At 40.0% G+C, this 25,240-nt stretch overlaps 1 protein-coding gene across 1 annotated transcript; it reads right to left on the bottom strand.

Annotated features, from left to right (window-relative positions):
• Positions 1 to 306: 306 nt before the first annotated feature.
• Positions 307 to 24,989, bottom strand: LOC124112483. The gene is made up of 6 exons (XM_048390771.1): positions 24,898 to 24,989; positions 19,443 to 20,494; positions 19,174 to 19,232; positions 18,423 to 18,483; positions 18,180 to 18,248; positions 307 to 2,769 (listed from the first exon to the last, which is right to left on the bottom strand). Exons 2-6 carry the CDS (start codon positions 20,491 to 20,493, stop codon positions 2,114 to 2,116), a joined length of 1,896 nt encoding a protein of 631 aa, XP_048246728.1. The 5' UTR covers position 20,494; positions 24,898 to 24,989; the 3' UTR covers positions 307 to 2,113.
• Positions 24,990 to 25,240: the final 251 nt, after the last annotated feature.

Genomic DNA, 25,240 nt, shown 5'->3' with positions numbered 1-25,240 from the left:
GTTGATAGGTGTAGGAGATCATAAGTTAAACTTCTGGTTTTGTGTACACACTACACTGTTTACTGTTTGATATTTGTACATACGAAGATGAATGCCTTCTTTCACAGAGAAGAGATAGTGAGTTGGGTTTAACTGCGCTTTTAACATTATTCCAGTTATATCACGGCGTGTCAGCTTAATGTGCTTAACCTAGAAACATAATCGGGGCGAACCGGGATTCGAACCCACAATCATAGGTTTCTGGCGTGCCCAAGGGACGCAACTCTTCACAGCGAATCGCGGCGCCTCAGACCACTAGGCCACCCGTGTCTCCTTCACAGACAAGACATGTTCGAGTCATGTAGTTGTTCCTGAGCAGTGAGTATCTGCTACAAATCTGTGTGTTCATATCACGATCATTCTCACCATCCCGACAGTGCCTTGACAATCATTCTCACCATCATGACAGAGCCTTGACAATCATTGTCACCGTCACGACAGAGTCTTGACAATCCTTGTCACCATCACGACAACGCCTTGACAATCGTTGTCACCATCCAGACAGCGCCTTGACAATCATTGTCACTATCACGACAGTGCCTTCACAATCATTGTCACCGTCACGACAGAGTCTTGACAATCATTGTCACCATCATGACAGGGCCTTTACAATCACTGCCAACAGCACGACAGCGCATTGGCAATCAGTGTCACCATCCCGACAGCGCCTTGACAATCACTGCCAACAGCACGACAACGCCTACGCAATCAGTGTCACCATCACGACAGCGCCCTCACAATCATTGTCACCATCACGACAGCGCCTTAACAATCATTGTCACCATCACGACAGCGCCTTGGCAATCATTGTCACTATCACGACAGGCCTTGACAATCATTGTCACTATCACGACAGCCCTTGACAATCATTGTCACCACCACGACAACGCCTTAACAATCATTGTCACCATCAGGACAGCCCTTGACAATCATTTTTACCATCACGACAGCGCCTTGGCAATCATTGTCACTGTCACGACAGGCCTTGACAATCATTGTCACTATCACGACAGCCCTTGACAATCATTGTCACCATCACGACAGCGCCTTAACAATCATTATCACCATCACGACAGGGCCTTGACACTCATTGTCACCATCACGACAGAGCCTTGGCAATCATTGTCAACATCACGACAGGCCTTGACAATCATTGTCACTATCACGACAGCCCTTGAAATCATTGTCACTATCAGGACAGCCCTTGACAATCATTGCCACCACCACGACAGCGCCTTAACAATCATTGTCACCATCAGGACAGCGCCTTAACAATCATTGTCAACCATCACGACAGCGCCTTGGCAATCATTGTCACTATCACGACAGGCCTTGACAATCATTGTCACTATCACGACAGCCCTTGACAATCATTGTCACCACCACGACAACGCCTTAACAATCATTGTCACCATCAGGACAGCCCTTGACAATCATTTTTACCATCACGACAGCGCCTTGGCAATCATTGTCACTGTCACGACAGGCCTTGACAATCATTGTCACTATCACAACAGCCCTTGACAATCATTGTCATCATCACGACAGCGCCTTAACAATCATTATCACCATCACGACAGGGCCTTGACACTCATTGTCACCATCACGACAGAGCCTTGGCAATCATTGTCACCATCACGACAGCCCTTGAAATCATTGTCACTATCAGGACAGCCCTTGACAATTGTTGTCACCACCACGACAGCTCCTTAACAATCATTGTCACCATCAGGACAGCCCTTCACAATCATTGTCACCATCACGATAGCGCCTTGGCAATCATTGTCACTGTCACGATAGGCCTTGACAATCATTGTCACTATCACGACAGCCCTTGACAATCATTGTCACTATCACGACAGCCCTTGAAATCATTGTCAATATCACGACAGCCCTTGACAATCATTGTCACCATCACGACAACGCCTTGAGAATCATTGTCACCATCACGACAGTGCCTTGACAATCATTGTCACCATCACGACAACGCCTTGACAATCATTGTCAACATCACGACAACGCCTTGACAATCATTGTCACCATCACGACAACGCCTTGACAATCATTGTCACCATCACGACAACGCCTTGACAATTATTGCTTTCTTCTCCTCTGTCATGTTGATGTCGCTGCCTACTACAAGTGTCATGCTGACAGTGAGGAGATATGAGTTATACACCCCGAACATCGGCCACAGTGGCTGACTAGGGTCTACATTGTCTATCGTCCATATCACTTTATTCTCCTTCACATCAATGAAGACAATCTTCTTCCTGGTGTCATCATAGATAAGACCGTAATGTAGTGTGTGTGATGTCCCTGCTGTGTTTGGGAGAGTGTCAGGTAGACACAGCACATACCTCCCCTCCTTCCATGTCTGCCTGCATATCCCACCGTGTGTAGTACAGCGGGAGACGGCCATGCTATAGGACCTGGATTGTTTACTTATATAATGATGCACGTCCCTCTGCTCCTCCCTGCATACACCCACCTCCAGGATGAGGTTGGTCTCTGTGAGTGGTTTGTCCAGACTGACCCTGTTCAACATCTCCCAGTACTGGGGACAGCCAGCCTGCGGGAGGGGTGCAGTGCTACATGTGCCCTCATACTTCTTCAGTCTCCCCTCCCCTGCAGGTCTGGTGCCCGACTTCCTGTTGACCAGGTCTCCTTCTGTGTTGATGTGGACGTAGTCGAGATTGACTCTGTCTTTGTCAAACTTCAGATGTATACCTACAACATATGAATGTAGTTTACAAGTGAATAACAAATGAATCAAAATAGGGTATTAAAGTTGTACAAAAATATCCAATTGCAAGGAATGCACAGCTAAGTACAATGTACTGACATACAAATGATGTAATATAATCACAGTGCAGTAGTATGTGCATCAGACCTTCTGTGTATTACGTTTTGGTGTATGTATACTGTAATCTTTTAACCCTAATGTAAAATAAGTTAGTAACAGGTCTGGTGTAAAAGGTTCGTGACTGAAATACTTGCAGTGGAGAACAAAAGGATACACATCGCGCAATAATCACGCAGAGCGCGAATACTCGCGATCACAGTTGTTCACCGTCGTTTAACAGAAACACGAGTGAACGCAGTATAATGAGGAAGAAGCTTAAATTGAGGATGTTGAGATCACAGTGTCACGTGACCTGGTGACGTCCTCCGGTAGTTGGTGGAGTTTGGTGTAGCACGTTGGAGGACGCACTGGGGGCTGAGGGCTTGGCGATGGGAGACAGGAGATGGGCAGCATTATCAGAAAAGGACACAAACAGTCAATAACACAATAAACATTAAGCGACATTAAATGTAGTGAACAAGTAATGTTTGAAATATTTCTGGAACATTCTGCTATTATATTATTTGGAGTATGTTATAGTGTTCTTCTGCAAACGAAAAAATGTTGAGACCAAACAGCAATTAAATTAATTGTAAATATACAAATATATTTTGAAATGTCCTCGCGCTTTGTTGTCAGAAGAAACGTCGTGCGGCACGTGCGAAATAGACCAGCCGCCCGCCCAGAACGTGCAAATCATGTGGACACCGCTCCAGCTGAGGCGCGTGCTATTTGATTGCTCTCAGTTTCAAAAGCAGATGCCAGCAGATGAACAATTGTTGTCAATTTCTTTCTAGTCATTTCTGAAAATTGGTATCGAAAACATCACGACAAACATTTAGTTTTGTGAAATTCAGATCAAATGCGCTCATGTCATTGCGTGGACAACATATAGGTTGATTTCTATTATACCACAGAGAAGGAATTACGAGTGGAAAGAGAACTTTCCCGTTAACTAACTGTGAACACGCATGTTACCCTGAAAACTGACCAGTGACCAGCTGTCGACGAAGACCAATTATCGCTTAGTCCCCGCTACAGCGCGCACGTGATCGCATCTCGTTTTACCTTTGCTCGGTTTCATTAGAAGAGAGAAATATTTATCTACAAATGATAGACAAATATTACTCCTGTGAATAAATATTAAAAAACATACCATATAATCACCTTGCTGAAATACAACTTTAGAAGAGACACGCGGGCGGTGTCACGTGACTAACTGACGCGGAAACAAAAATCCAACAACACGATGATGCACTTTCAGATCTGTCATAGCTTACTTTCTGTCTGTCATTTCTTCCCCCCAAAACAATTCTAAAACCTATTTGAGCTATTTTCCAAATGTGAATAACCCTGTATGTAAAGCACATTGGTCTACGTCAGTTTGCAGACGACAAATTGATAAAAGCATTTATTATTAATTGTAACAAATATAAAAATAGCTTGTGATACCAAAGAAAATAAAACAAATGTAATTTGTAAAACTGAAGCAGTGTGCTTTATCACGTGGCACGTGCTGTTTAGATGATGGCGATAACTGGTACAGTTGGTCGACGGGTATTTTTTTCCACTGTTTTGATTCCCTGTCGTTGCGTGATTACAAAAAGCTAATGATTTTTGTCCACGTACAGAAATACGTGCATTTGCCCATTTGCAAAGTTTATTGCACAGTTAACTTTGAACGGGGATATTTCAGAAATAACATGAAAAATGGCGATACCTGGTCGGTGACCAGTAGGGATAATTTTGTAATTATTTAATAGGTAATGTTTTCAATAATTTTTGTCAATGGACGCAAAGCCAAATTAGCAAAATATAACCTGTAAATACAAGACAATAACGCTGTTTACTAGAGTTTTACGATGCAGGTTATGAACATTGAAAAAGTGATATTTCAAGCAGTGAGGTAGCACTTTCAGTCAGAAATGACAGAAAGATTTAAATAAAAGCGACATAACAAATCACAATTGTATGATTGTACGCGATGTCGAAACTAAATGACTGTCAGGATTAGAAAATCAAGAGATGTATGTCCCTCACATAATTGAAACACGAAAATAATGATGTACATTTTACCCATGACCTAAGGACCGCCTCCGGGGTCTCGTGGTAGAGCGTCCCCCCGAGAGTGGAAGGTCCGGGGTTAGATCCCCGGCCGCGTCATACCAAAAGACGTTCTTGTTACCCTGTCTGGCGCTCAACATTAAGGGGTTAAAACAAGGACTGGTCGGCTCGGAGTATACTGTGTCTGAACATTTTACATTTAGGGTTACGTGTTAACTCTCCTTTCAACCCTTAATGTAAAAATAACGAAAGGAATTCCACTGCAATGATGTTTGGTTAAAAAACAAACGTAGGTTTCGTGCCGAGTCAAATATAGCCACTTAATGTTTAGATTTTTCGGATATGAAGTCTATACCTTTTCTATAGCAGTTTAGCATATCCTGTAGTAAGACCATTGTTGATGGAAAATAGCGAAAAAGAACATTAGGCATACGGCCTGTTGAGTATATTCATGTCAGTTATAATTAGGAACCGACAATTCCATGTTCTGTGGGAGCTGCTATAAGTACACCACGGAACTTCGGACCACCAAAATCGCAGTGTGAATAGATTTCGCATGACGGATGACGCACGGCGTACAAAAAGAGATGGCAATACGTCGAATAATCCTCACGGACATCTTACAATGCGACAACGCAACAATGTGACAAATGTCGCGTTATCGCATCACGCTTTGGCTAATTTTGACCCTTTATGCTTGTTTTTGCAAGGGCGACAACGCCACAATGTCCCTTGAAGTATTTCATATACAACTGCAACGTGTGAGGACACTTTTAGGGGTACAACGAGATTCCTGCATATTATAAAGAGACAGCCAATATTTGTCACATTTCAAAACAGCGAGCGGCTGAATAGAACATTTGCCAGACTCGGTTCTATGTCACTGAACCCCAAATTCGAGCCCCGTTAAAAAGTTATATTTTACTCATTAGCACAAAGTGCATTTTGTATTTTGAATAATGCCTCATTCATGGTGTGATATTTCTAATGAATACCTATTTGCTTCAGTTTTCTATGATCGTAACGTAAATGTACATGATGATGAGAAATGTTACAATCGGTCGTCAGAAGAAAACCGCGATTCGCTGAGCAGACTTGCGCCCCTTGGACACGCCAGACACCAAGCTCCTTTCCAGCGCGTGACACCTCCGTCACACCCTCGGTAACATCGCTGCCACCAGTGTGGGCGTGGCCATTACAAGAATCTTGAAATTTGGCCTCTAGCCCCAAATGTAGTAACGTTCATACCTTTGTTTATGTCATCATAGTGAATTTTGAAAAGGTTTTCGACTGACCATGTTCTCCAAATGAATTAACTTTGTTGTTTGTATAATCAAATTGGTTCTAGATTACAGACTAACGGAAAATCAACCATCTTCTTCCTTACATTCTTACTATATCAATAACATAATAGTTTTAGTGAAATAGAAATTCAAATTGACAAACAAAGAAAGTTATTTAGCAGGGATAAGGGTATTCAGTGTCACGACAGACGTCACTTGTTTGTAAACAAAACGGTCATTCGGTTGGGAGTTCAACTCCAAGCATGGTTGGGGCCACCTAACCCAGTGGGGAGTTTTGTCTGGTGGCAGCGATAGTATAGAGAGTTCCGCGAACGGGCTATCGCTGCGAGGAGCTTGCGCCAGCCACCTATGATTGCGGGTTTGAATCCCGGTTCGCCCCGATTATGTTTCCATGGTTTGTCAGCATCATACCCGTGCTCGTGGGTTTCACCGAAACGGTAAACGTCTGAGTCCTGCATCACCTCGAGCCTCCCTCCCACATTAAGCTGACACGCCGTGATATAACTGGAATAATGTTAAAGACGGTGTTAAAACCCAACTCACTCACTCACTCAGAAGAAAAAATGAAGTTTGAAATATTGATGCCAGAGATGGAACAGTTAGGGAACCAAAACCTAACGACCGAACTCCCTCGAAACATCTCACGTGGACCATGCAGTTCATCTACAACGTAATGAACGTCTATAGGTTATTGACATGCTTCAAACTGGTTGAACTCAGGGAGAAGTAGTTGTAGCCAATATGTTCAATGTGTCTTCGTCTGTGATTTGCAGACACTGGAACAGGTTTCTGCAGACACAAATGTTAATGATGGACCCCAAAACCAATGACGTTCGGAGGGCGGAAACTTGGGGAATCGCGAATCACTCTGGACAGACGACGACGAACGTCAACGTAAGGCAACATTAGATTTGACGGTGGGTCTGTACTCCTATGGGGCAGGATCACCATGACTGCCAGAACGCCAATGCGTATTGTCCCTACATGTATGAGGGTCACTGGACAGTACTACCGAGATAGCATGCTAGCGACGACAGTAGTTCCGTTTTCGCTCCATGCTAGTCCACGTTTTGCCTTTCAAGACGATAACGCTCGTGCCCACGGTGTACGTATCGTAACTGCCGACCTCCAACTGCAAAACATCACAAGAGTGCAATGAGCAGCCATGAGTTCTGATCCCTCCCCTATAACGCATAATCCAGGGACGTGTACGACGACGTCAACGGCTACCGTCTACGTTAGCCGATGCAAGATTAATTGACAAGAATCCCGCAAATTGTCATTGGGAGGTTGATTCGGACCTTGTCGAGCATAAACGACAGTTTGACCAGTTGTTGGGAATAACTCATTATTGATCAAGTCATCTCAAACGTTTATGTTTTTTTTACCACACACTCATGTCGCCTTCCTTGATTGTTTGTACCCTTACAATGCACTGCCAACATGTTCTGTTGATAAGTATGTTACACCTAGTCCTTCCTATGTCGCATCCATTCATTCCAATCACTCGATACTTTTGGTATTGTTTTGTAGTAATGCTATATGCAGTGTTTCAAACTCTATTTCGCCTTTAAAATAAATTAGCTCCTGTATATTGTCCATTTCGCAAGTCGCCGTCTATAATGTTCAAACGAAGGAGGTAATAATAAAAGTGTTGAGATGTCGGCAGGTTAGGAGGGGGATGCAAGAACAATGACAAGACATACATGCAGAAGTTCCAGTGTCTTAAATCTTAATGTGTGAACCTTGATATCCACGTATTTGGAGACGAGGGTCACAAACAGTGTATAAATAATGTTCAACGTGTTGCAATAGCAGTTTCATTACACTTGGACGACCATCTACTTAACACATCACAACACACATTTGTATTCACACGTGAGCGACACACAGGTTATTTAGAACCAAGTCTGTGAGACTATATTGTCACATCTCAGTAACACGGTGACTTTATCGGCAAGAGAATATTGATGTACTTGAATTTATTCACACACGCACATCACCATACACAACAGTGTCAATGGTAACAACATGACCCATTAAGCTGGTAAACACCCACTGTGCCTGCCTGTACATGGTACTCGCAATTAACACTGACAACTTCATACTGGCTCGGTTTTTATTATCGCGAGGCTTACGTTTACATGTTTCTGATATTAAATCTTTGAAGTAGAACGAACTTCGCAGATATTGAACGATATACAGAACATTCCGAGGGTGCATCAAACGTGTAAAAATGTCTGCCTGGCGTTACAGGGATTGCATCATCTTTCTTCTCTCTAAGGTCCCCATTACGTCGTCTGAGATGGCGATCGGGTGGTCGGGGTTCTCGCAGTTTGTGTGTCCCCAATGTCCGTGATCTGTGGTTATTCTTTCAGTCTTTATTTCCGTCATTTCCTCGATAAGTTACAGCTGCAGTGAGAAACACTGTTGGAAACCACTATCACAACCCATCCCTCCCCCATCCCCCTCACTTCTTTCCTCGCTCACATCTACACAGTAACAGTTGCGTAATTCACCTCTCTACAGCGTGAAATTCAAACACAAACATTAAATGTTGAATTTAAAACACAATCAAATATGCTGTTTGAGCATCTTCGGGACACTATGACCCGACCAACTGTTTGGAGACTGTAGTTACAAACGTTTTTACTCAAACAGTGTATACAGAATGTTCAACGTGTAGCAACGGCAGTTCCATGACACTGCGATGGTATATCTTGTCTGGAATCAGTGCATATAATGACCCTATTTAACACTATATATCTTGTCTGGAATCAGTGCGTATAATGACCATATGTAACACTATATCTTGTCTTGAAACAGTGTACACTACTGCCTAGAAGTTCATTCCCCTTACGCGCATGGGCAACGCGTTACGCAACCAGTGTGCATCGGGTTGGTCACGCCTGTGATACCCGTGTGCAACCCGTCCGCCACTCGTGTGCAACGCGTGACACACTCATTAGAGGGGGAACCAACTTTTGACCAAAGGAGGACCCGTCTTAAGCTGAACCTGGAGGTGGTAACAAGGAGAGAAAATTTTGTTATCCTGACGAAAAATGATAATACACATGTATTTGCTAATGTCTCCTTTCTTTATGTGATTTTGTGGGAATAACATGAATACTGTTGTGTTTAAATAGATCTGTCTTGTTTTATACGACCATTGCTTCTAAATCCGATGGTGTTAAGAGAATACATGGTCCTGGAACATGTTATTGCAATTGAAATGCTTGTGATTTGACATTAACCGTCTGTAGTACGACTTTCAGTGATAATATGTATGAGGTTTGGCGGCGCATTGTTTTTATTGGACCCTAATTACTTTATGATGACTTGGACTCTTTACCTCAGCTCCATAGCCGTGAGGCTGGGAAAGAGCAGCATGTAATTAATGAGGGTGGGTTATATCATTGAGGATACACTTGAGGGAGAGAATACTAATTACCGTACTACAGGAAGAGACCTGTAGACGTAAGCGCGGTGTTGTGTTTTAGCTGGCCGTTCGATAATGGCCGCCAGGAGAAGTGAGCTTTGACTGTGTCATCTAAAATAAATAGTAAGAAACAGCAGTGTTATTTTAACGGGTCTGTTGAATAAACTCCCAGCGCTACGGTCAATGTATCTTCTAATTGATCCTTGATACATCATTTTGGCATTCACAATATATAGTAATTCAACGTACAAAGGAGCACTGATCTAAAGCAATTCCGCGGGAGTAGTTGTTACCTGTGCATTACTGTATTTTCCCAGTGAGTACCCGGATGATATAGCAGAAATCTAGACTTGTTCGCGACCTGTGCTCGCCATTCGTAAGCGCATTTTTATTGAAAGTAGAAGGACGTATGGTCACATTGATCAACAAAAATGAAATACAGTTTTGGAAATGTAGGTATATTTGTGGGGAGCATCGGTAATGGTGATGCAGTTTTGGTAAGTCACTTGCTTGGTAATTGTGCGATCTTTGTGTACACTATTTTGACTTGCAACACAAAGTAAATATTTCATCTGAACATTGCTTATTTTACCGTGTGTATATGTTTACATTCAAAATGTAAACATATTTCACTAAGGAAATTTATTAAACGCTTAAATATTCAGTTTATTTTACAAATTAACTGAAAAATATGTCCATCTTTATTAATATGATAACAAATTCCAAATATTTGGTTATGTTTAATATCATCACCAAGTACAGTTCTGTATTGTTGGGCTTCTTTTCTTAGCATAATTAATATATTGTGATGTGTTTAAGCTCTTTTGATCGTCTTTATCATTTTTAGTCTGTCGGTTAAATAAATGAATGGATTATTCAGTCAATTTGTAAAATGACTGAAATATTTAGATATTTAATAAATTGCCTGAGTGAATCATATTTTACACATTGACTGTAACATATACACGCTTACAAAAGAAAATACTTGTGAAAACAACGTCTATCGCGCATCGAAAAACTTCCCAACCAAACGGAAAGGAACAAGAATGATTCTGTTCAAAGCTGCAGCGAATGAATGAAAACAAAATGCAAATATCATTATTACAACCTACCAAAGTTATAATGTATCCGGGAATATCAACATAAAGGAACAATATCCATTGCGTCTGCAGCTGTACAAAAATACTTATTCGATGTCAAATGTCTATGTGAGAATGAAATACTTTAATAATAATTATTTGGAAACAATATTTGGAATATATATGAAATATTAAAATATTTAAATATATCGTTTTAAACGTTATTTAAATGTATCGAATATTATAACCCGTGTTTGTTTCTTAACTGATCACTTAGTTTGTTTCAATTGTTTCACATAGCTGCCAAGTTAGCTGAGAAAGCCCACGTGACAACTATTTTTATAATGTCCTCGGTTCTTAAAAACATACATTGAGTTAGATAACAATGAACAACCAGTCAGTGTATTATCGGTTACCCTTTGAACAAAGTATGTTGTTTTTACATCTGTACTTCACGCCATGATATGAGTGTATTGCCTAGGTTTAGTAAACCTACCTTCACATGTAAACACTTACTTTTGACATATCCACTGTGCAAGATAACCGTAATTAATCAATCAACGTATTTCCTGTTGATCCTTTGATGTCTGGGAATGATCAGTTGATTTATACATCTCTTGCTGGGCTGCCACGTGCATATCACATAACTCACATTCCACCTCACTTCAAACCTGGATTTAGATTGAATAATTACCCCAGGTACAACAAAGACCAAATTTGAACCTTTATAATCTGAGTGGTGCTACAACTAAGTATACATGTTATAAATTCATTAACTGAGCAGCAAGTGAATTACGACAAATACACAAGTGTAGGGTTATACCAGAAAATGTGGTTGACAACAAGGGAGTAGTAATTGTATCATCCACGCAATCCGAAATCCGCAAATGCTTTCACTCAGGGATACTTTTTTATTATTAAACTGTAACCATCAGGGTTTTTTCCAAATAACGACATCCGATGAGCTTTCGCCGTTATTTGTCTGTTTGTTTAGGCTGAAGAAATCAATTACCATGCGCCCTTTGTTGAAATCTTCATAGATCACGGGTAACCAATCAGTTTTCAAAAATGCGTAAGCTTATTTAGCTGTCCTTGCAGACTGGTAGCCCAGTCTCTTGTCACGCTCGGTTGCGTCAACGAGCAAATTGACTCACGGCAGCTAGAAAGCCCAAGCGGAAATCCAAAGGTCGTATTACCTAAAGAATCAACCTTCATTTGCGAAATATCTACTGCTCTCAAAATTAAAGTCAGAACTTTCTAACCAAGGATTACCAGTTGAAACAGGTCGATGGCTGAACATTCCCAGGGAAGACAGCCAGTGTCCACTCTGCGAATCTATCGCTATGGGAGATGAATTGCATTATTTATTCCAATGTGAAGCTTTTCACCAACGGCGATATGAACTCTTAAAAAAGCAATGTCTTAAGTTTCCAAACATTTAAGAAAATTATGACCACTAACAGTGTAAGAAATCTAAAAGGCCTATCTAAATTCCTTAACAATGTGTACAATACAATTGGTAAATTGTATTAGTATCCACGTATCCTATTTTTATTATTTTTGTTAAATTGTACATAATAAAAATTGTAGATAATTGTATGTCATGTTATTCTAAGAATAAATGAGTTTGAGTTTGAGTCCGACACCCGAGAAGAAGCCAGAGATTAGTGCCCCTTTTTGAATAGTTTACAATCATGTGTTTTAGGGTTAGCTGTGTTGGCTTAAACGTATTTTTATTTCAAAAGAAATCTGGATCGGTAAACAAGCAAAACTTGCTTATGTAATACCACTCCAGGTAACAACTTAACAACAGCTGGATATATATAAGAGAGTGATGAACATAAACATACAAAATGCACAGATGAAATACACGAAGCCAATACACTGAAGCAAGTGGTGTCTGTGAAATAAGGTAATGCAGTTTTCCGTTACTACATGCATAAAATTAAGCTACTCAAACCTTTTGCTTTTGACAATGATGTCGTGAACTGATTTAAGAAGAGTCATGTTTGTAGAACTGCTTAACTACTGCCACGTAATATCATTTTTAGACCATACCCATGTGTGTAGAAATACACAGTGTTTCTGATATTATCGTATTTTTTGACAGTTATAGAAAAAGTGAATTGCATCTTCAAGGTGATATCCACAAGTGCAGTCTGGTATGTCTGATACATGTCGTCTAAACTTATCAGCGTTTAAGTCACTGCAGCCGAGCCTAAGGCGACAGTGGACAATTTGGCATGATCTATGAAAATATTTGAAGTCAAAATTATTAGAAATTGCATCAGAACGATTAATTAATGATTTGGTTTCTTTTAATGAGCGAGCATTAGTTACTTCATTGGATAGAGGGTTCCGCAGGTTGATCATATCCAGAAGAAATTATTATTAAGTATAGGTCTGTGTTCTACATTTGATTATTTGTATGTTGAATCTATTTTTAAGGTTATATTTGCTGTTATCAGAGAATTGAATATACACGTTTCAAATATTTTGGCTGAGCAACTTGTGAGTGCTACAGGTCTTTAATTTGAGCATTCATGTTCATCGCTGACACTGACACCGGATCAGCCCGGCAGTGGACTTGACACAGTTATTTGCGCACCGATTATATAACTCCTACAGACAGGGTGGGGTGGTTGTTTAAAGCGAAACGGACGACCCCGTCTGTTATCTAATAAATGCTGTGCGGCGCCTTTGATCTTGCCTCAAAACATACACCTAATAGTAGTAAACGACGATCAGGATGCCCTGGAAATAAACACAATTCTGTCTGCCCAGTGTATCCACAATTAACTAGAATGCTTCATATCCACAAATATATATATAGAAAATAGATATTTGCCCACAGCAAATATTCATTTGCTTAATTGCATCAGTGTGGTTTATCAGAACATGTACAATGCTTTCTTACGCTTGGTGAGGCAGACTGAAATTGAACATTAGGATAACGTCAGCAGGGATAAAAGAGGTCATACCAAAGAACTTTAATTACTAGTGGAAAAGTCAGACATTCCGATCAACCACTACCAGGCCCGGCCGGATCTCAAGGTTGACCAGATCAACACCCCAAAGGAACATCTCTACGCCAAACAAGGAGTCCCTTTCGTCATGGTGCACAAGAAGGGGGGACAGGACATCGAGTACGACATCACAAACTACACAGACTTGCACCACTTCTTCCAGAGTAGTGGCGTACCGACCTCAAACCACTTCGTCGCCAATATCGCCGCCCTCCTTGCGAAGAGTCTCTACCAGAATCCCACCCCCCAGGATGAGAAGCTGACCAAGAGACTACTAGAAGGATACCGCCGCTAGACTTCTAGCCACACATGCTCGCCAGCCGACGCCGTGCCTTCCCACGCTTGCCCCCCCCCCCCCCCCCCCTCGACCCAAACTTTTCCATATTATTGAATATTCTTTTATCACCCACTCCCACCCAGCCAAACCCCAACCCCTTTAACTTTATTAGAATAGGCTGTAAACTTATATTTTTTTTTGGGGGGGGTGCACTTCTTTATTTAATCATTACGCTTTTTTACCCTGATAGTATAAGTGCTTCCCCGTGTGCGAGATAGGCTTAAGTCGGAAAGCGCACGTTAAATCTCCGAGGTACCTATCTACCAGAACTTTATTTGCTGTTCTGGTCATACATAAATATATGTAAGTTACGTACATGGGGAGGCTAGATTATTTACAGCTTACAGCAAATAGTGCAAATATTATGTTCAATAAAAGAAAACGTTGATAGATCTATAACACACTTTTTGTACTATTAAACAAACTGTGGACTTTTAAGACATTTTCGCTTATTGTAATAACATCTAGCTAACAAATCATGTCTATCTCTGAAATCCAGAAGCATAGTTGCTGTCAAACCTAAAAAACATATTCAGGGAGGTCAGTTTTGACTTGCCAAGCACCTTAAGGTGAGTTTATTTTTAAACTGTCAAAAGCGATTGTCCCTTCAATTCTAGTATATGGCTGGAAGCTGTTTCTCGGACTGTTATGAGTTATGATGTATTTTATGATATTACTGGGGAATGTTCAAATTAGTTACTGTCATTTAATCCAACGTTCTAACTGTCAACTGTCTCAACAGGACCATAGGTTTGGTTATATATCTCCTCCCTGTCTCTATGTCTTAAGTTGTTAATCGGTAACTGCGGTCCAAATGTATCAACTTATTCATCTATTGTTGCAAACTTGACTGATTTAAACATATCTAATTGATCATGAACTACTCAGTCAGTCAAGCACCTGTATCAGAAATGTAAAACCAGCCATGTTTCATGTAGTCCCAATATCACTGAAAAATGCCGATGAAACTTGACATATAAATTTACTCACAGACAATATATTTTTCGTGAGAGTGAAGCACAATTTTATTATTAAAGTTTTATTAACAATTTCATAAACTATAATAATATCAATATTAAAATTCATCATCACTTGCCAAGTTTATGAACATGTCCCCAACTTACTTACTTAAGTAAGTAAGTAAGTAAGTAAGACACTGAGGTTTATCTCCACTTTGCCAGCAAACTGCAGAAGATTAACAGTGAGTGAGCATCGTTTCTATGTTTATACAAGAAAAGATGTTATGCCAAAAACGCTCACAGTAGTTAGTGAGTAAACGCACGACCTGTCATGACCTGGTTGAGTGACTTCCTCCAATCAACGTGAAAGGATTACCCACAGAGAAAGAAAGGATTAAAGTCACTCATAAATCTTATCCTAACGTAGTACTCCAACTTCTAAATGCCTCTCAAAGAAGGATTAAAATCCTAAATATATCCTATCTACGTGGTATAGGTACTCACAACCTCTAATAATAAACTGTTACGTTTGGTATCCCCAGCAATACTCACTATGGTCATTGGGCAAATGTAAAAATCACAAACCCTAACGAGATTCTGTCTACATGGTCACACCCGGTGATTGTGAAGATCTCAAATTCTATCAACAGTCAGACAGCATGGCTGTTCATATTCATTTACAACATCCTCTTATAATTAGTATAAAAGTGTCCCACACAAAACCTTCTTTTATTTATTCTTTCAAAATACAACACAGCAAGTGGGGTGTGGGGAAATGGGACATATTCCTACGTGAAATAATGAGACATTAGTAGTGGTGACGGCTATATCATAATTGTACTGTCTAAAGCATAAATTTGGCGAACGAAAAACGTTATATTTGCAATCAAATGGAATGACTCGTGTGGGCAAATGAATATGTTCGAAAATCCACAAACAATCATTTTATTAATGGCGAACATTTACCAACCCGCGACAATCGTGTCAACACGGGGGTTCCCCTAGCAATAAACTCGCATCTAAATTCAATACTGTTCTACTGTCGGCTAGCCACAATGGCTAGACTGGACCCTAGTGGAATGGTTCATGCCATAAAAGTCTAACAACCGAACACTAATTAAGACGGGCCGACCTTGTATTTACGGTCTGGTGAACACAGCTCAATGGCCGCTCATTAACTCAAATTTCACATCTCACTGTTTTGTTTTATCTCACTATTCATTTGATAATTTTGTCAACTTCAACTGGAACCCGGTCCCGTGTTACACGCGTGGCACACGTGGCAACCCGTTGAGCACCCGTTGAGCACCCGTGTCACATGCGTGTTACACGCGTTCTCAACGCGTGTTAGGGGAATGAACTTTTAGGCAGTAGTGTATATAATGACGTGTTCAACACTGTATATCTTGTCTGGAATCAGTGTACATTATGACCCTATTCAACACTGTATATCTTGTCCGTAATTGGTGTAACACTATCAGGAAACCTTGTAAGGTGTGACAGGTGTAAGCTTGAACTCACAGAGCTACGATTGCCCTGTCTCGGAGGCGTGTAATTAGTAAGTACTATTAATAATCACGTCACAGCTTAATTCAGTTACAGCAATTGTAAAATAAGCATCTCTAGTAATGTAGTGCCTAGTCAAAAGTGTGTAACTGTTAAAAGCAGGGAGGGTGAAAGTTTGAGATTACGTAAATTGTTAGCAGTTAATTCTACCAAATGGCTTTCATATCGGGGGATTAGTGGCCAAGTCGCCTCTGGCACACCAATTAGCTGACGAATTCAGAAACCTATGATCGTGGATTCTGATCCCAGATTCTCCCTGATCATGTTTGTCAGCACCTCATACATGACAACTGCCTAATACCTGTATCACTTTGTGCGTTCCTCCCATACAAGCTTACATGTCGGTATATCACAGAAATACTTTTTAAAGAGGCGTTAAACCCAATTCGCACATTCACTCTTTTGTGTCCCTAAGGCACTGGACTTCAGGGTATACTATGTTTGTTTTACTTCTTACTTAGCCGCCGCAATTCGTTATGTGTCACTTCAAACAAGGCGAGCCAGAATTCTGTGATCTTTGGTTTGATTCCAAAATTAGCCCAGAATATCATTTGTCAGCTCATGGGTTCTTCATCAAAAGGTTGAAGGTCTAAGACCTACATTACTTCGGGATCTCCACCCATATTAAGCTGCTACCCAATCGCACTCACTCACCCCTCTGACTTATATTTTACTGATATCTGAGGCGGGGAGGATGTCTACTGATGGCCACTGTCATTGGTTCACTTTACTGAAACATTTCCAAGACGAAGATATGGGGGGTAAGATTTGTTGTAGCGACCGATTTGGGACAACCTTTGTCTGCATGAACAAAGGCTAATTACCCTGTAGCCATAAAATAAAATATATATGTCTATTACTTAAAATATGCTAATCTCAGTTGTATTGTACATTGACTGTCAGCCATCCTGAACGAGGTGTGCAACTTGGTCACTCATTATTTACTGTTGTTAATATTGTTGACTTAATCCGTGTCTGTTGACCATGGATATAAAATCTCTGGTCTTGCAGTTGTGACAAAGGAATATAAGGCCTAGATTAGGCGAAACCGTGGCATCAAACAGAACGTGCTGACCTGGCACCTCGTGCTTCTTTTATAAATATATTTCTACCTGTCTAAAGCAATGTGTATATACCGCAAGCCTTCTATCGACTCCATGTTGTCACTTCCTACAGAGAAACGTACACGGACCCCGTGCATATAAGAGTATGCAAATAATCATTAATGAATCAACTTCACACCAACGCATTGTCAATTGATCATTTAGCAACATTAATCTATAATGACTGATGTTGTACACAGTTACCAACGTGTCCTGTAAGTAATTAACATGGGCCAATGACAAACAAAGACTGCCAGCCCCTGACCTTCATTAGCCCAAGCATGAGCCAGTTTATTACTCTATGGCCCTCATTCGTAGTGGGTGACTAAACGTTCCATACGTATTGTCGTTTTATAATACTTGAACACGATGTACATCAAAACCTATATCGAAGGAGATACATGATAAATGTACTCACACTTCAGCACCATAGATCTGTCTACAACGTCTGACTTCAGCAGATGAACACCGCATTCCCTGGCCACACCTGTAACATCAATATATACATCACCATATATATGTATGATGAGACAGGGGGACTTCGTGTGTGGGTTTTACTCTGTTTACCACTCACGGACATGGAGATGCATGTTTAGTTATCAAATGTATCTGAGATAATGTGATTAAGGGAGGCCAAAGAAGAAGTGTGATACAAACTTACCAAGTAAGACATCCATGGTTTTAGAGGCTCTCTTCTCGGTGGTTTCCTTCTCCTTAATGCACTGAAAATATAGCACATGTATTATCTAACAAAGCACGTGCGTGTTATGGCATCTCATGGGTCTAGGATTTCAAAGACATGCAATCATTAACGGTTGCCATCTATATCAAGGATTCATGACACTCTCATCAAATGACACACTCATGTGTAGTGAAAGGCGCTTTAAGATTATTATTATTCAGAGAACAAATACACGCACACACAGTTACACTCACCATCATAACAAATGATCAATCCTAACTGAAGGTTTAAAATGAAGGACAGGGAATCATTGTGTTAAATAGCGCACAACAACTTTAAAATGTTTAAAATATTGTGATTTCAGAATGTGATATTTCCTTTGTAACAAACATATTTGAATATAAGGGTAGACGCTGACATGCCAAAAGGTGTGAATGCATGTAAGATGATAAAAATAAACCGATTTCATGCTTTTGATTTCGTCTTTGAGCCTGCCTGTAAATGTTTTAAGGCTTTCAATATGTTTCTCGTCTGAATCAATTTTCGTCTTCAGCTCTGTTAGGTCCTGCAAAAATACAAGCGTTCAATGGCCTGATGCACTTCTCTCCATATGATAAAACATAGTGATGGCGATTGAGGCAAATATTCTTTGGCACAATGTTTATTTGGCTAGTTTGTTGGTCAGTGTGCAAGCAAGAATTCTTGATGTAACACCACTGTCTATACTCACCATTTTGTGTTTCATTTCGAGATCTTCAATAAAGTCATCATCAGTCTGAGTATCCTTGTCTGGAACAACAGATTAATAACCCCCGACAATTAATATCGGGAACGTGTTATGTGCAGTCTACAAACATTAAATCTTTCAAAACAAAGCATAAGTGTTAAATAGAGAAACACATGAAGAAAACAGAGGGGCTGTAAACAAAATAGAACGTCACATAAAACTGTACGCATACCAAGAATGAATAAACCTGAAATGATGTTCAATGTGAATACCTTTTACAGATTCCTCCTCCACTTCCCTTGGCAAAATGGCACCAAACACTGATATGTTTGATTTCAGTTTTGACAAGCTGTTGGTGTTGAAGACAGCTGAAGGTACGACATATGATTCAGGGGCAGCAGTTTCTAGGTAGGTACGAGTTATGTCCCCTACATAACTCTCCAGTTCCACGAGGTCTGACTTAGAGGCATAGAGAAGGATAGTGTTGATGTAGTCTAAAAGCCCAGTACATGTCTTCCAATCTTCTTCACAGGTGTTTAGACGAGCATGTAGAGTTGACTTGGTCTCCTTCGTTTGACTTTCAAGATCGATCAGAATGTCCTTCTCTCTTTGGTCAAGTTGTGATCTCAGAGATTGGAATGTGTGGCCAATAGTTTCTTTCAAAGTGTTTTGTGTTCTGTGGATGGATTCGGTTCCTTGCCTGATGCTCTGCATGTGTGATTGCTGGCGAGATTGTAACTTTGACAGTTCATTCTTACGATGGTCCAGCTGTTTTGTTACAGTGTCAGCAACTACATCTAGTTCCACCGCTTCATGATGTGTATGATCATCAAACCTACATTTCGCACAGATTAACTTCTTGCAGCTTTTATCAAACAGATAAAGGAGGTGGTGTTTGTGGATACTACAGAAGGCTGGAATGTTCGAGACAGTTGGTACCATGTCACTGAAGTTTTGAAGTACATGTTTCCTGGTAAGTTTGAAGCTGCTGTGCATGTTCTGGCAGTATTCACAGAGGAACTCTTCGCACTCCTGACACCAACATAAAGCCTGGTTTCCATCATCGTTATTTGTACAGAGGAGCTCTGTCGGGCGATGTTTGACAGTCAGGTGAAATATTTCCTTCTGTCTGACTACATCCGTCGGGAGACGTGTGTCTGTGAGGTTGACCTTCCTCTGACATGTTGAGCATGATATCACACCGCCAGCTGCAGATGTCACACACGTCTCACACACAGCGTGTAGACAGGGAAGTAAGTAGGGGGCTGGACCTTTCAGGGTAAACTGCAGCTGACAGACAGAACACTTCGGGAAGGTGTCCATTCTGCAAGACAGAAAACTTAAATGAGCGTGGTAGAAATGTTTTCAAGAAACGAAGCGACACGTATCAAGCTATTGTGCACGTATCTAAGGCGGCACATTACAATATGATATACAACAACATGTACACATGCACATATTCACCAAATGCATTACAATATCAACGTTACTCACTGTCAACCTGTGTCATATTTGGAACAATGACATTATAACACCCAGCCCTAAGTCAATCAGTCTGCTTCACTCGCACTACAAAACAGACATGTTGTTCATATCTGTAGGTACATGTAAGATGTAATGTGTGTACTAAACAACAATATTACAAAAGTATGTATGATTGTTTACATGAATACAATTTAAACGTTTTCAATGTCCTACATGTTTACACTTTAAACTTAATTTTATCAAACAGAACAGTCTTATCAAACACATATATGGGAGGTGGGACAGCCTTTTGGCCTATGTTTGATTCATCACTAATCTAATACCAACAACAAAATGTAGTCAGCTGTTTAGTACTATCTAGTTGCAGCACACAACGATGATACACAGACTCACTATGCGCATACAATCAGATACTCCATATATCATATACTGTTTTACACATTCGTGTTGTGTGAGTGAGTGAGTTGGGTTTTACGTTGCTTGTAACAAACCTTCAGCTGTATTATCGTGTCTCTCATATAATTACAGCCATGCTTAAGTACACAAACAGGTAAGTATCATATGACGGTTCATTCATTCTTTCAGTCAAACATGAAAAGCAATGCGACTAGCGCTCAATAAGCAGGTAACTAAATTAAGTTTGAAAAGGTTGAATGTCCCAAATGTAACGTCGTTGCATACAATGTACACATGTGCACATATGTAGACAAAGATGCTCGATAAATATAACCCATTTACATGCTTATATATGCATAGCATTCCTGTGTTTTACTAATCATAAGTATGCCAAAATAAACAAGCGATCTAACTTTCAGATTCTGGTCTTGCTGCAACTTGGTATGTTTGGACTGAGGGTGCAACAATGTGCAGGTAGTCTGTTGTATCAACATGAGGGACAACACAAGACAAAGAAATAAGAAAGACCATTACACAACACTACAATACAACCTGTCAGCCGTGTGCCGCTGATGGACATGACACATGGCTACATATACATACAGGGTAATGCTAATGTGTGATACTATTGGAGGTAAAACAACAAACAAAACTACAAAGCATATATCCTTGTGTTATGGGATTATGTTAATGACGCTTTCGCCATTTTCTCTCGAATCACACAAACAACAGTAAAAGATCCCACAACAGCTTTATCTTAAAAAAGAAGCCACTATCCGAGTATTTACAATAGCTTTGTGAAGCCACACCCATCGTCATAGTGCGATAAAGCGCGATAAGCTTAGCCGTCCGAAAACGTATGATGTCCGGAAACTTATAATCCAACGATAGATCCATTAACCCTTACCCTTTCATATATATAATGTCCTTCCAACACATGCGGCCCTCATCATCAGCTGTTCATAGAAAGCACATATGGGAATTGGCATTCCAGTGTTGCATCCTACTTTTCTGCTGATGTCATTCCTACTCAAGTCAAATCATGTTTATATTCGTTTCAGGCAATCGGCCTATGTACAACACAGTCAACAATACTCATGAATACAACAGAGCAGTGATTATGACGGGGTGTTGGGGTGGGTAATAATGATTACCTACACTTTGAGGCGTCTTCAACATACATATTTCAAATGATTGAATCGTGATAGTAATTTGATAGCATTGCAATTTTTACTACATTTGAACTATTTTGATAGATAACACGTAATGAATTATGTGCTTTACGTTCAAACATGAAATGGAGTATCTGCTGTCACCAGAGACCATGTAACTATTATATGGTCTCTGCTGTCACATAGTTTACTGATTCCACTTAATCGTTCAAAGTATTGCTTTTGTTATTACACTGCAAAGGTAAAGCATATAGTTGAAGCATACTAGTTGAACATAACAATGCTATAACACATTGTCGCCAGGTCTGTCTTCCTGCCACGTCTAACTTTCTCATCAGTTAATAACATTGTGTGGGATAACGATCCTCAGGTCTTCTCCATAATTTACAACAAAAAGCTACACCTTTCAATAATAATATATGCCTGTTCTCCCGCGTTCTGCTAAATAACATTACTTGAACATTACTTGAGTTATTTACCAACTCCTAAAACATATTTACAGAAGTTTGTGTGCAATCTATCTCCAACTTTTCTTTCTTGAAATCCCCTTACTTCAGCCCCAAATAATAACATTAGCTTTGTCTGCATTTTTTAATTTAAATAATACATTTATAAACAAATTTGGAAATTTACTCTTTAACTTTTAAATAACCAGAAGAGGCTTACTAGCTTTGTTAACAAGAGTAACTCTACACTTTGTTCAAGATAATCTTGTTGAAAATATCTGCCCTAGGTAATTATTATATGAAGACGTCTTTAATGGTTTACCGACGATTATGACCAACTTTTCATATAATAGAAGAATGCCATTAATTTCATGTTTACTCCATAAGGGAATGCAACTGTACATATACAACATTATAACATGCAGTGTCGTTCCTGTTGAGAATAGGGAATTACACATTTAGAACAGTGCCTGCAACCATTTGTAGTGAAAGTGATGTCTTTAAACCTGCTTGGATGTCATACATGAGAGAGGGGTATTGTACGTTCGCATGATTCAACATAAGGTGGCGTCACGGTAGATTTGTTGTGACCTGCGCTTATACGGTTAGTGATTATAGTTCTCTAAATATATTCACTTTGTGACTTATAATTATCTGAAGTATATACCTGACTGTTTTACTGACTATATTGATCGATCTCGTCACTTTATTCATCATATGACATTAAAATATAACTCACTTACTATATAGACCCGTGAAGATCCGGGGTAGAATAGGTCTTCAGCAAACCATGCTTGCCGTAAAAGGCGACTATGCTTGTCGTAAGAGGCAACTAACGGGATAGGGTGGTCAGGCTTGCTGGCTTGGTTGATGCATATCACCGATCCCAAATGCGTGGATCGATGCTCAAGATATTAATCATTGGATTGTCTGGTCCAGACTTGATTATTTACAGACCGCCGTCATATAGCTGGAAAAATGCTCAGTGCGGCGTTGAACAACAAACAAACCAACAACCAACACTCACTATATATGACACATAGTGTTCAATCATTAACACAACTACTCGGATAAAACTGTCCTATCTTTTGAAATAGAATACAAAGGCACGACAAGGTAGCCAAATATGATCTTCCTCTGTGTAGTGAGTGGGTTCTTTTCAACATTTACGTTGTATCAAGGTCCATCAGATCCATCACTTTGATCAACTCCAGGAACATGGGTTTGGTGCTAAAAGCCCAGTGATACTAATCATAATAATTCATGATAAGGCAGGACAAAAGGCAAGCCATGAGTCACTTTATCAGCTAGGACAAGATGTAAGGGAAACGTTGCATTACTAGCTAAGACAATATACTGGTATAAGGGAAATGTTACTTCACCAGCTAAGGCAATGTACGCACTAAGACAAGTTATAAAGGAAGAGTAGGTTTTTGTAACATTGATATGGGCTGAGCCTCAGTCACATGTTGATCACATGAACATGAATATCATGTTAACAAATCATTTGTCAAAATCAGGATTGGAAAGCATACTACGGGTATCATGTAATGGTTGTGGTATTTACCTCTGCACTGTTAATTGTGGTGCCTTTGACAGCCGAGCCATTAATTTAGTTGGATCAAATAAAAGTATAACAGCCACAAGCATCAAATGGTATATACAATTCCACCATGATACTGAAAAAGACTTGACTCTTTTATTTGTCCATTCGATACCTCAAATTCAAAATACCTTTCCACACAAAGACCTGGCGTTTGAAAACAGTGTTACATCAACAGCCTACAGCCTTTGTTGGCAGGTATCGCTATCAGGCTGCAATATTCCTGCTTTTATGTTAACATGATGCCAACAGTGATATGATGTGCCTCCTTTATTATCGGACGTCACCAAACATAATGTCAGGAATGTTGTTCGTACGGTAATGAAAGTTATCTTTGCATTACTCCAGCATGTGCTTCATATGAAATAATATCAACCTGCATATTTTGAACAAAGTATAATCGGGTATCCCATTGGAACAACCGTGCACAATAAAAATAGCAAACCAATAGCGTTCCAATATCTAGAAGATCATGCGGGTTGTTTTGCATCAATGCTCGAGTAACAACATTACGACTTTAAATAGTTTTGTAATGTATCAGGGCAAAGTTTCTAAAACTAAGTTTGATAGTAAACTTTGGAACTGTAATTTATTCACGAAACATGTAAGGGGTTTTCCCACTCACCTTCAGTGGCGTAGTACTCTGATGATCATCACCAATAGATGTGCGTTGCTGCACACTCTGGAGTGTGGGACATATCTCACAACCACGAACAGAAACAAGGCTTTAAACAAAAGCAACCTTTGACTAGCCAATGGATAACCTGTAAGGTTATCAGCTCTCACTACACCAAAGTGCATGTCATGTATGAGCCTGATTGAAGTAACCAATATCAGTTAGTGAATATTAGAAATAATTAACCCTTCCCAATCCAATTTTAGTCAGCAGATTATTTTAACACACAGTTAGTTAGGATTACAGATTATTATTGTTGATCAATGAAATATGATGTATCTTGCAAACAGTG

Source organism: Haliotis rufescens, unplaced genomic scaffold, assembly GCF_023055435.1.
Source record: "Haliotis rufescens isolate VD_foot unplaced genomic scaffold, xgHalRufe1.0.p SCAF_9, whole genome shotgun sequence".
NCBI classification, from domain to species: Eukaryota; Metazoa; Mollusca; class Gastropoda; order Lepetellida; family Haliotidae; genus Haliotis; species Haliotis rufescens.
This window is presented reverse-complemented; position numbering and strand designations above follow the sequence as displayed.

What these genes read in the sequence shown, in the direction of transcription:
- LOC124112483 (XM_048390771.1), bottom strand. Translation starts at nt 20,493, where the DNA reads ATGGACACCTTCCCGAAGTGTTCTGTCTGTCAGCTGCAGTTTACCCTG. An exon ending in GGAGGAGGAATCTGTAAAAG is followed by an intron (nt 19,233 to 19,442) that starts GTATTCACATTG and finishes CTGTTGTTCCAG; the next exon opens with ACAAGGATACTCAGACTGAT. An exon ending in TCGAAATGAAACACAAAATG is followed by an intron (nt 18,484 to 19,173) that starts GTGAGTATAGAC and finishes CTATATTTTCAG; the next exon opens with TGCATTAAGGAGAAGGAAAC.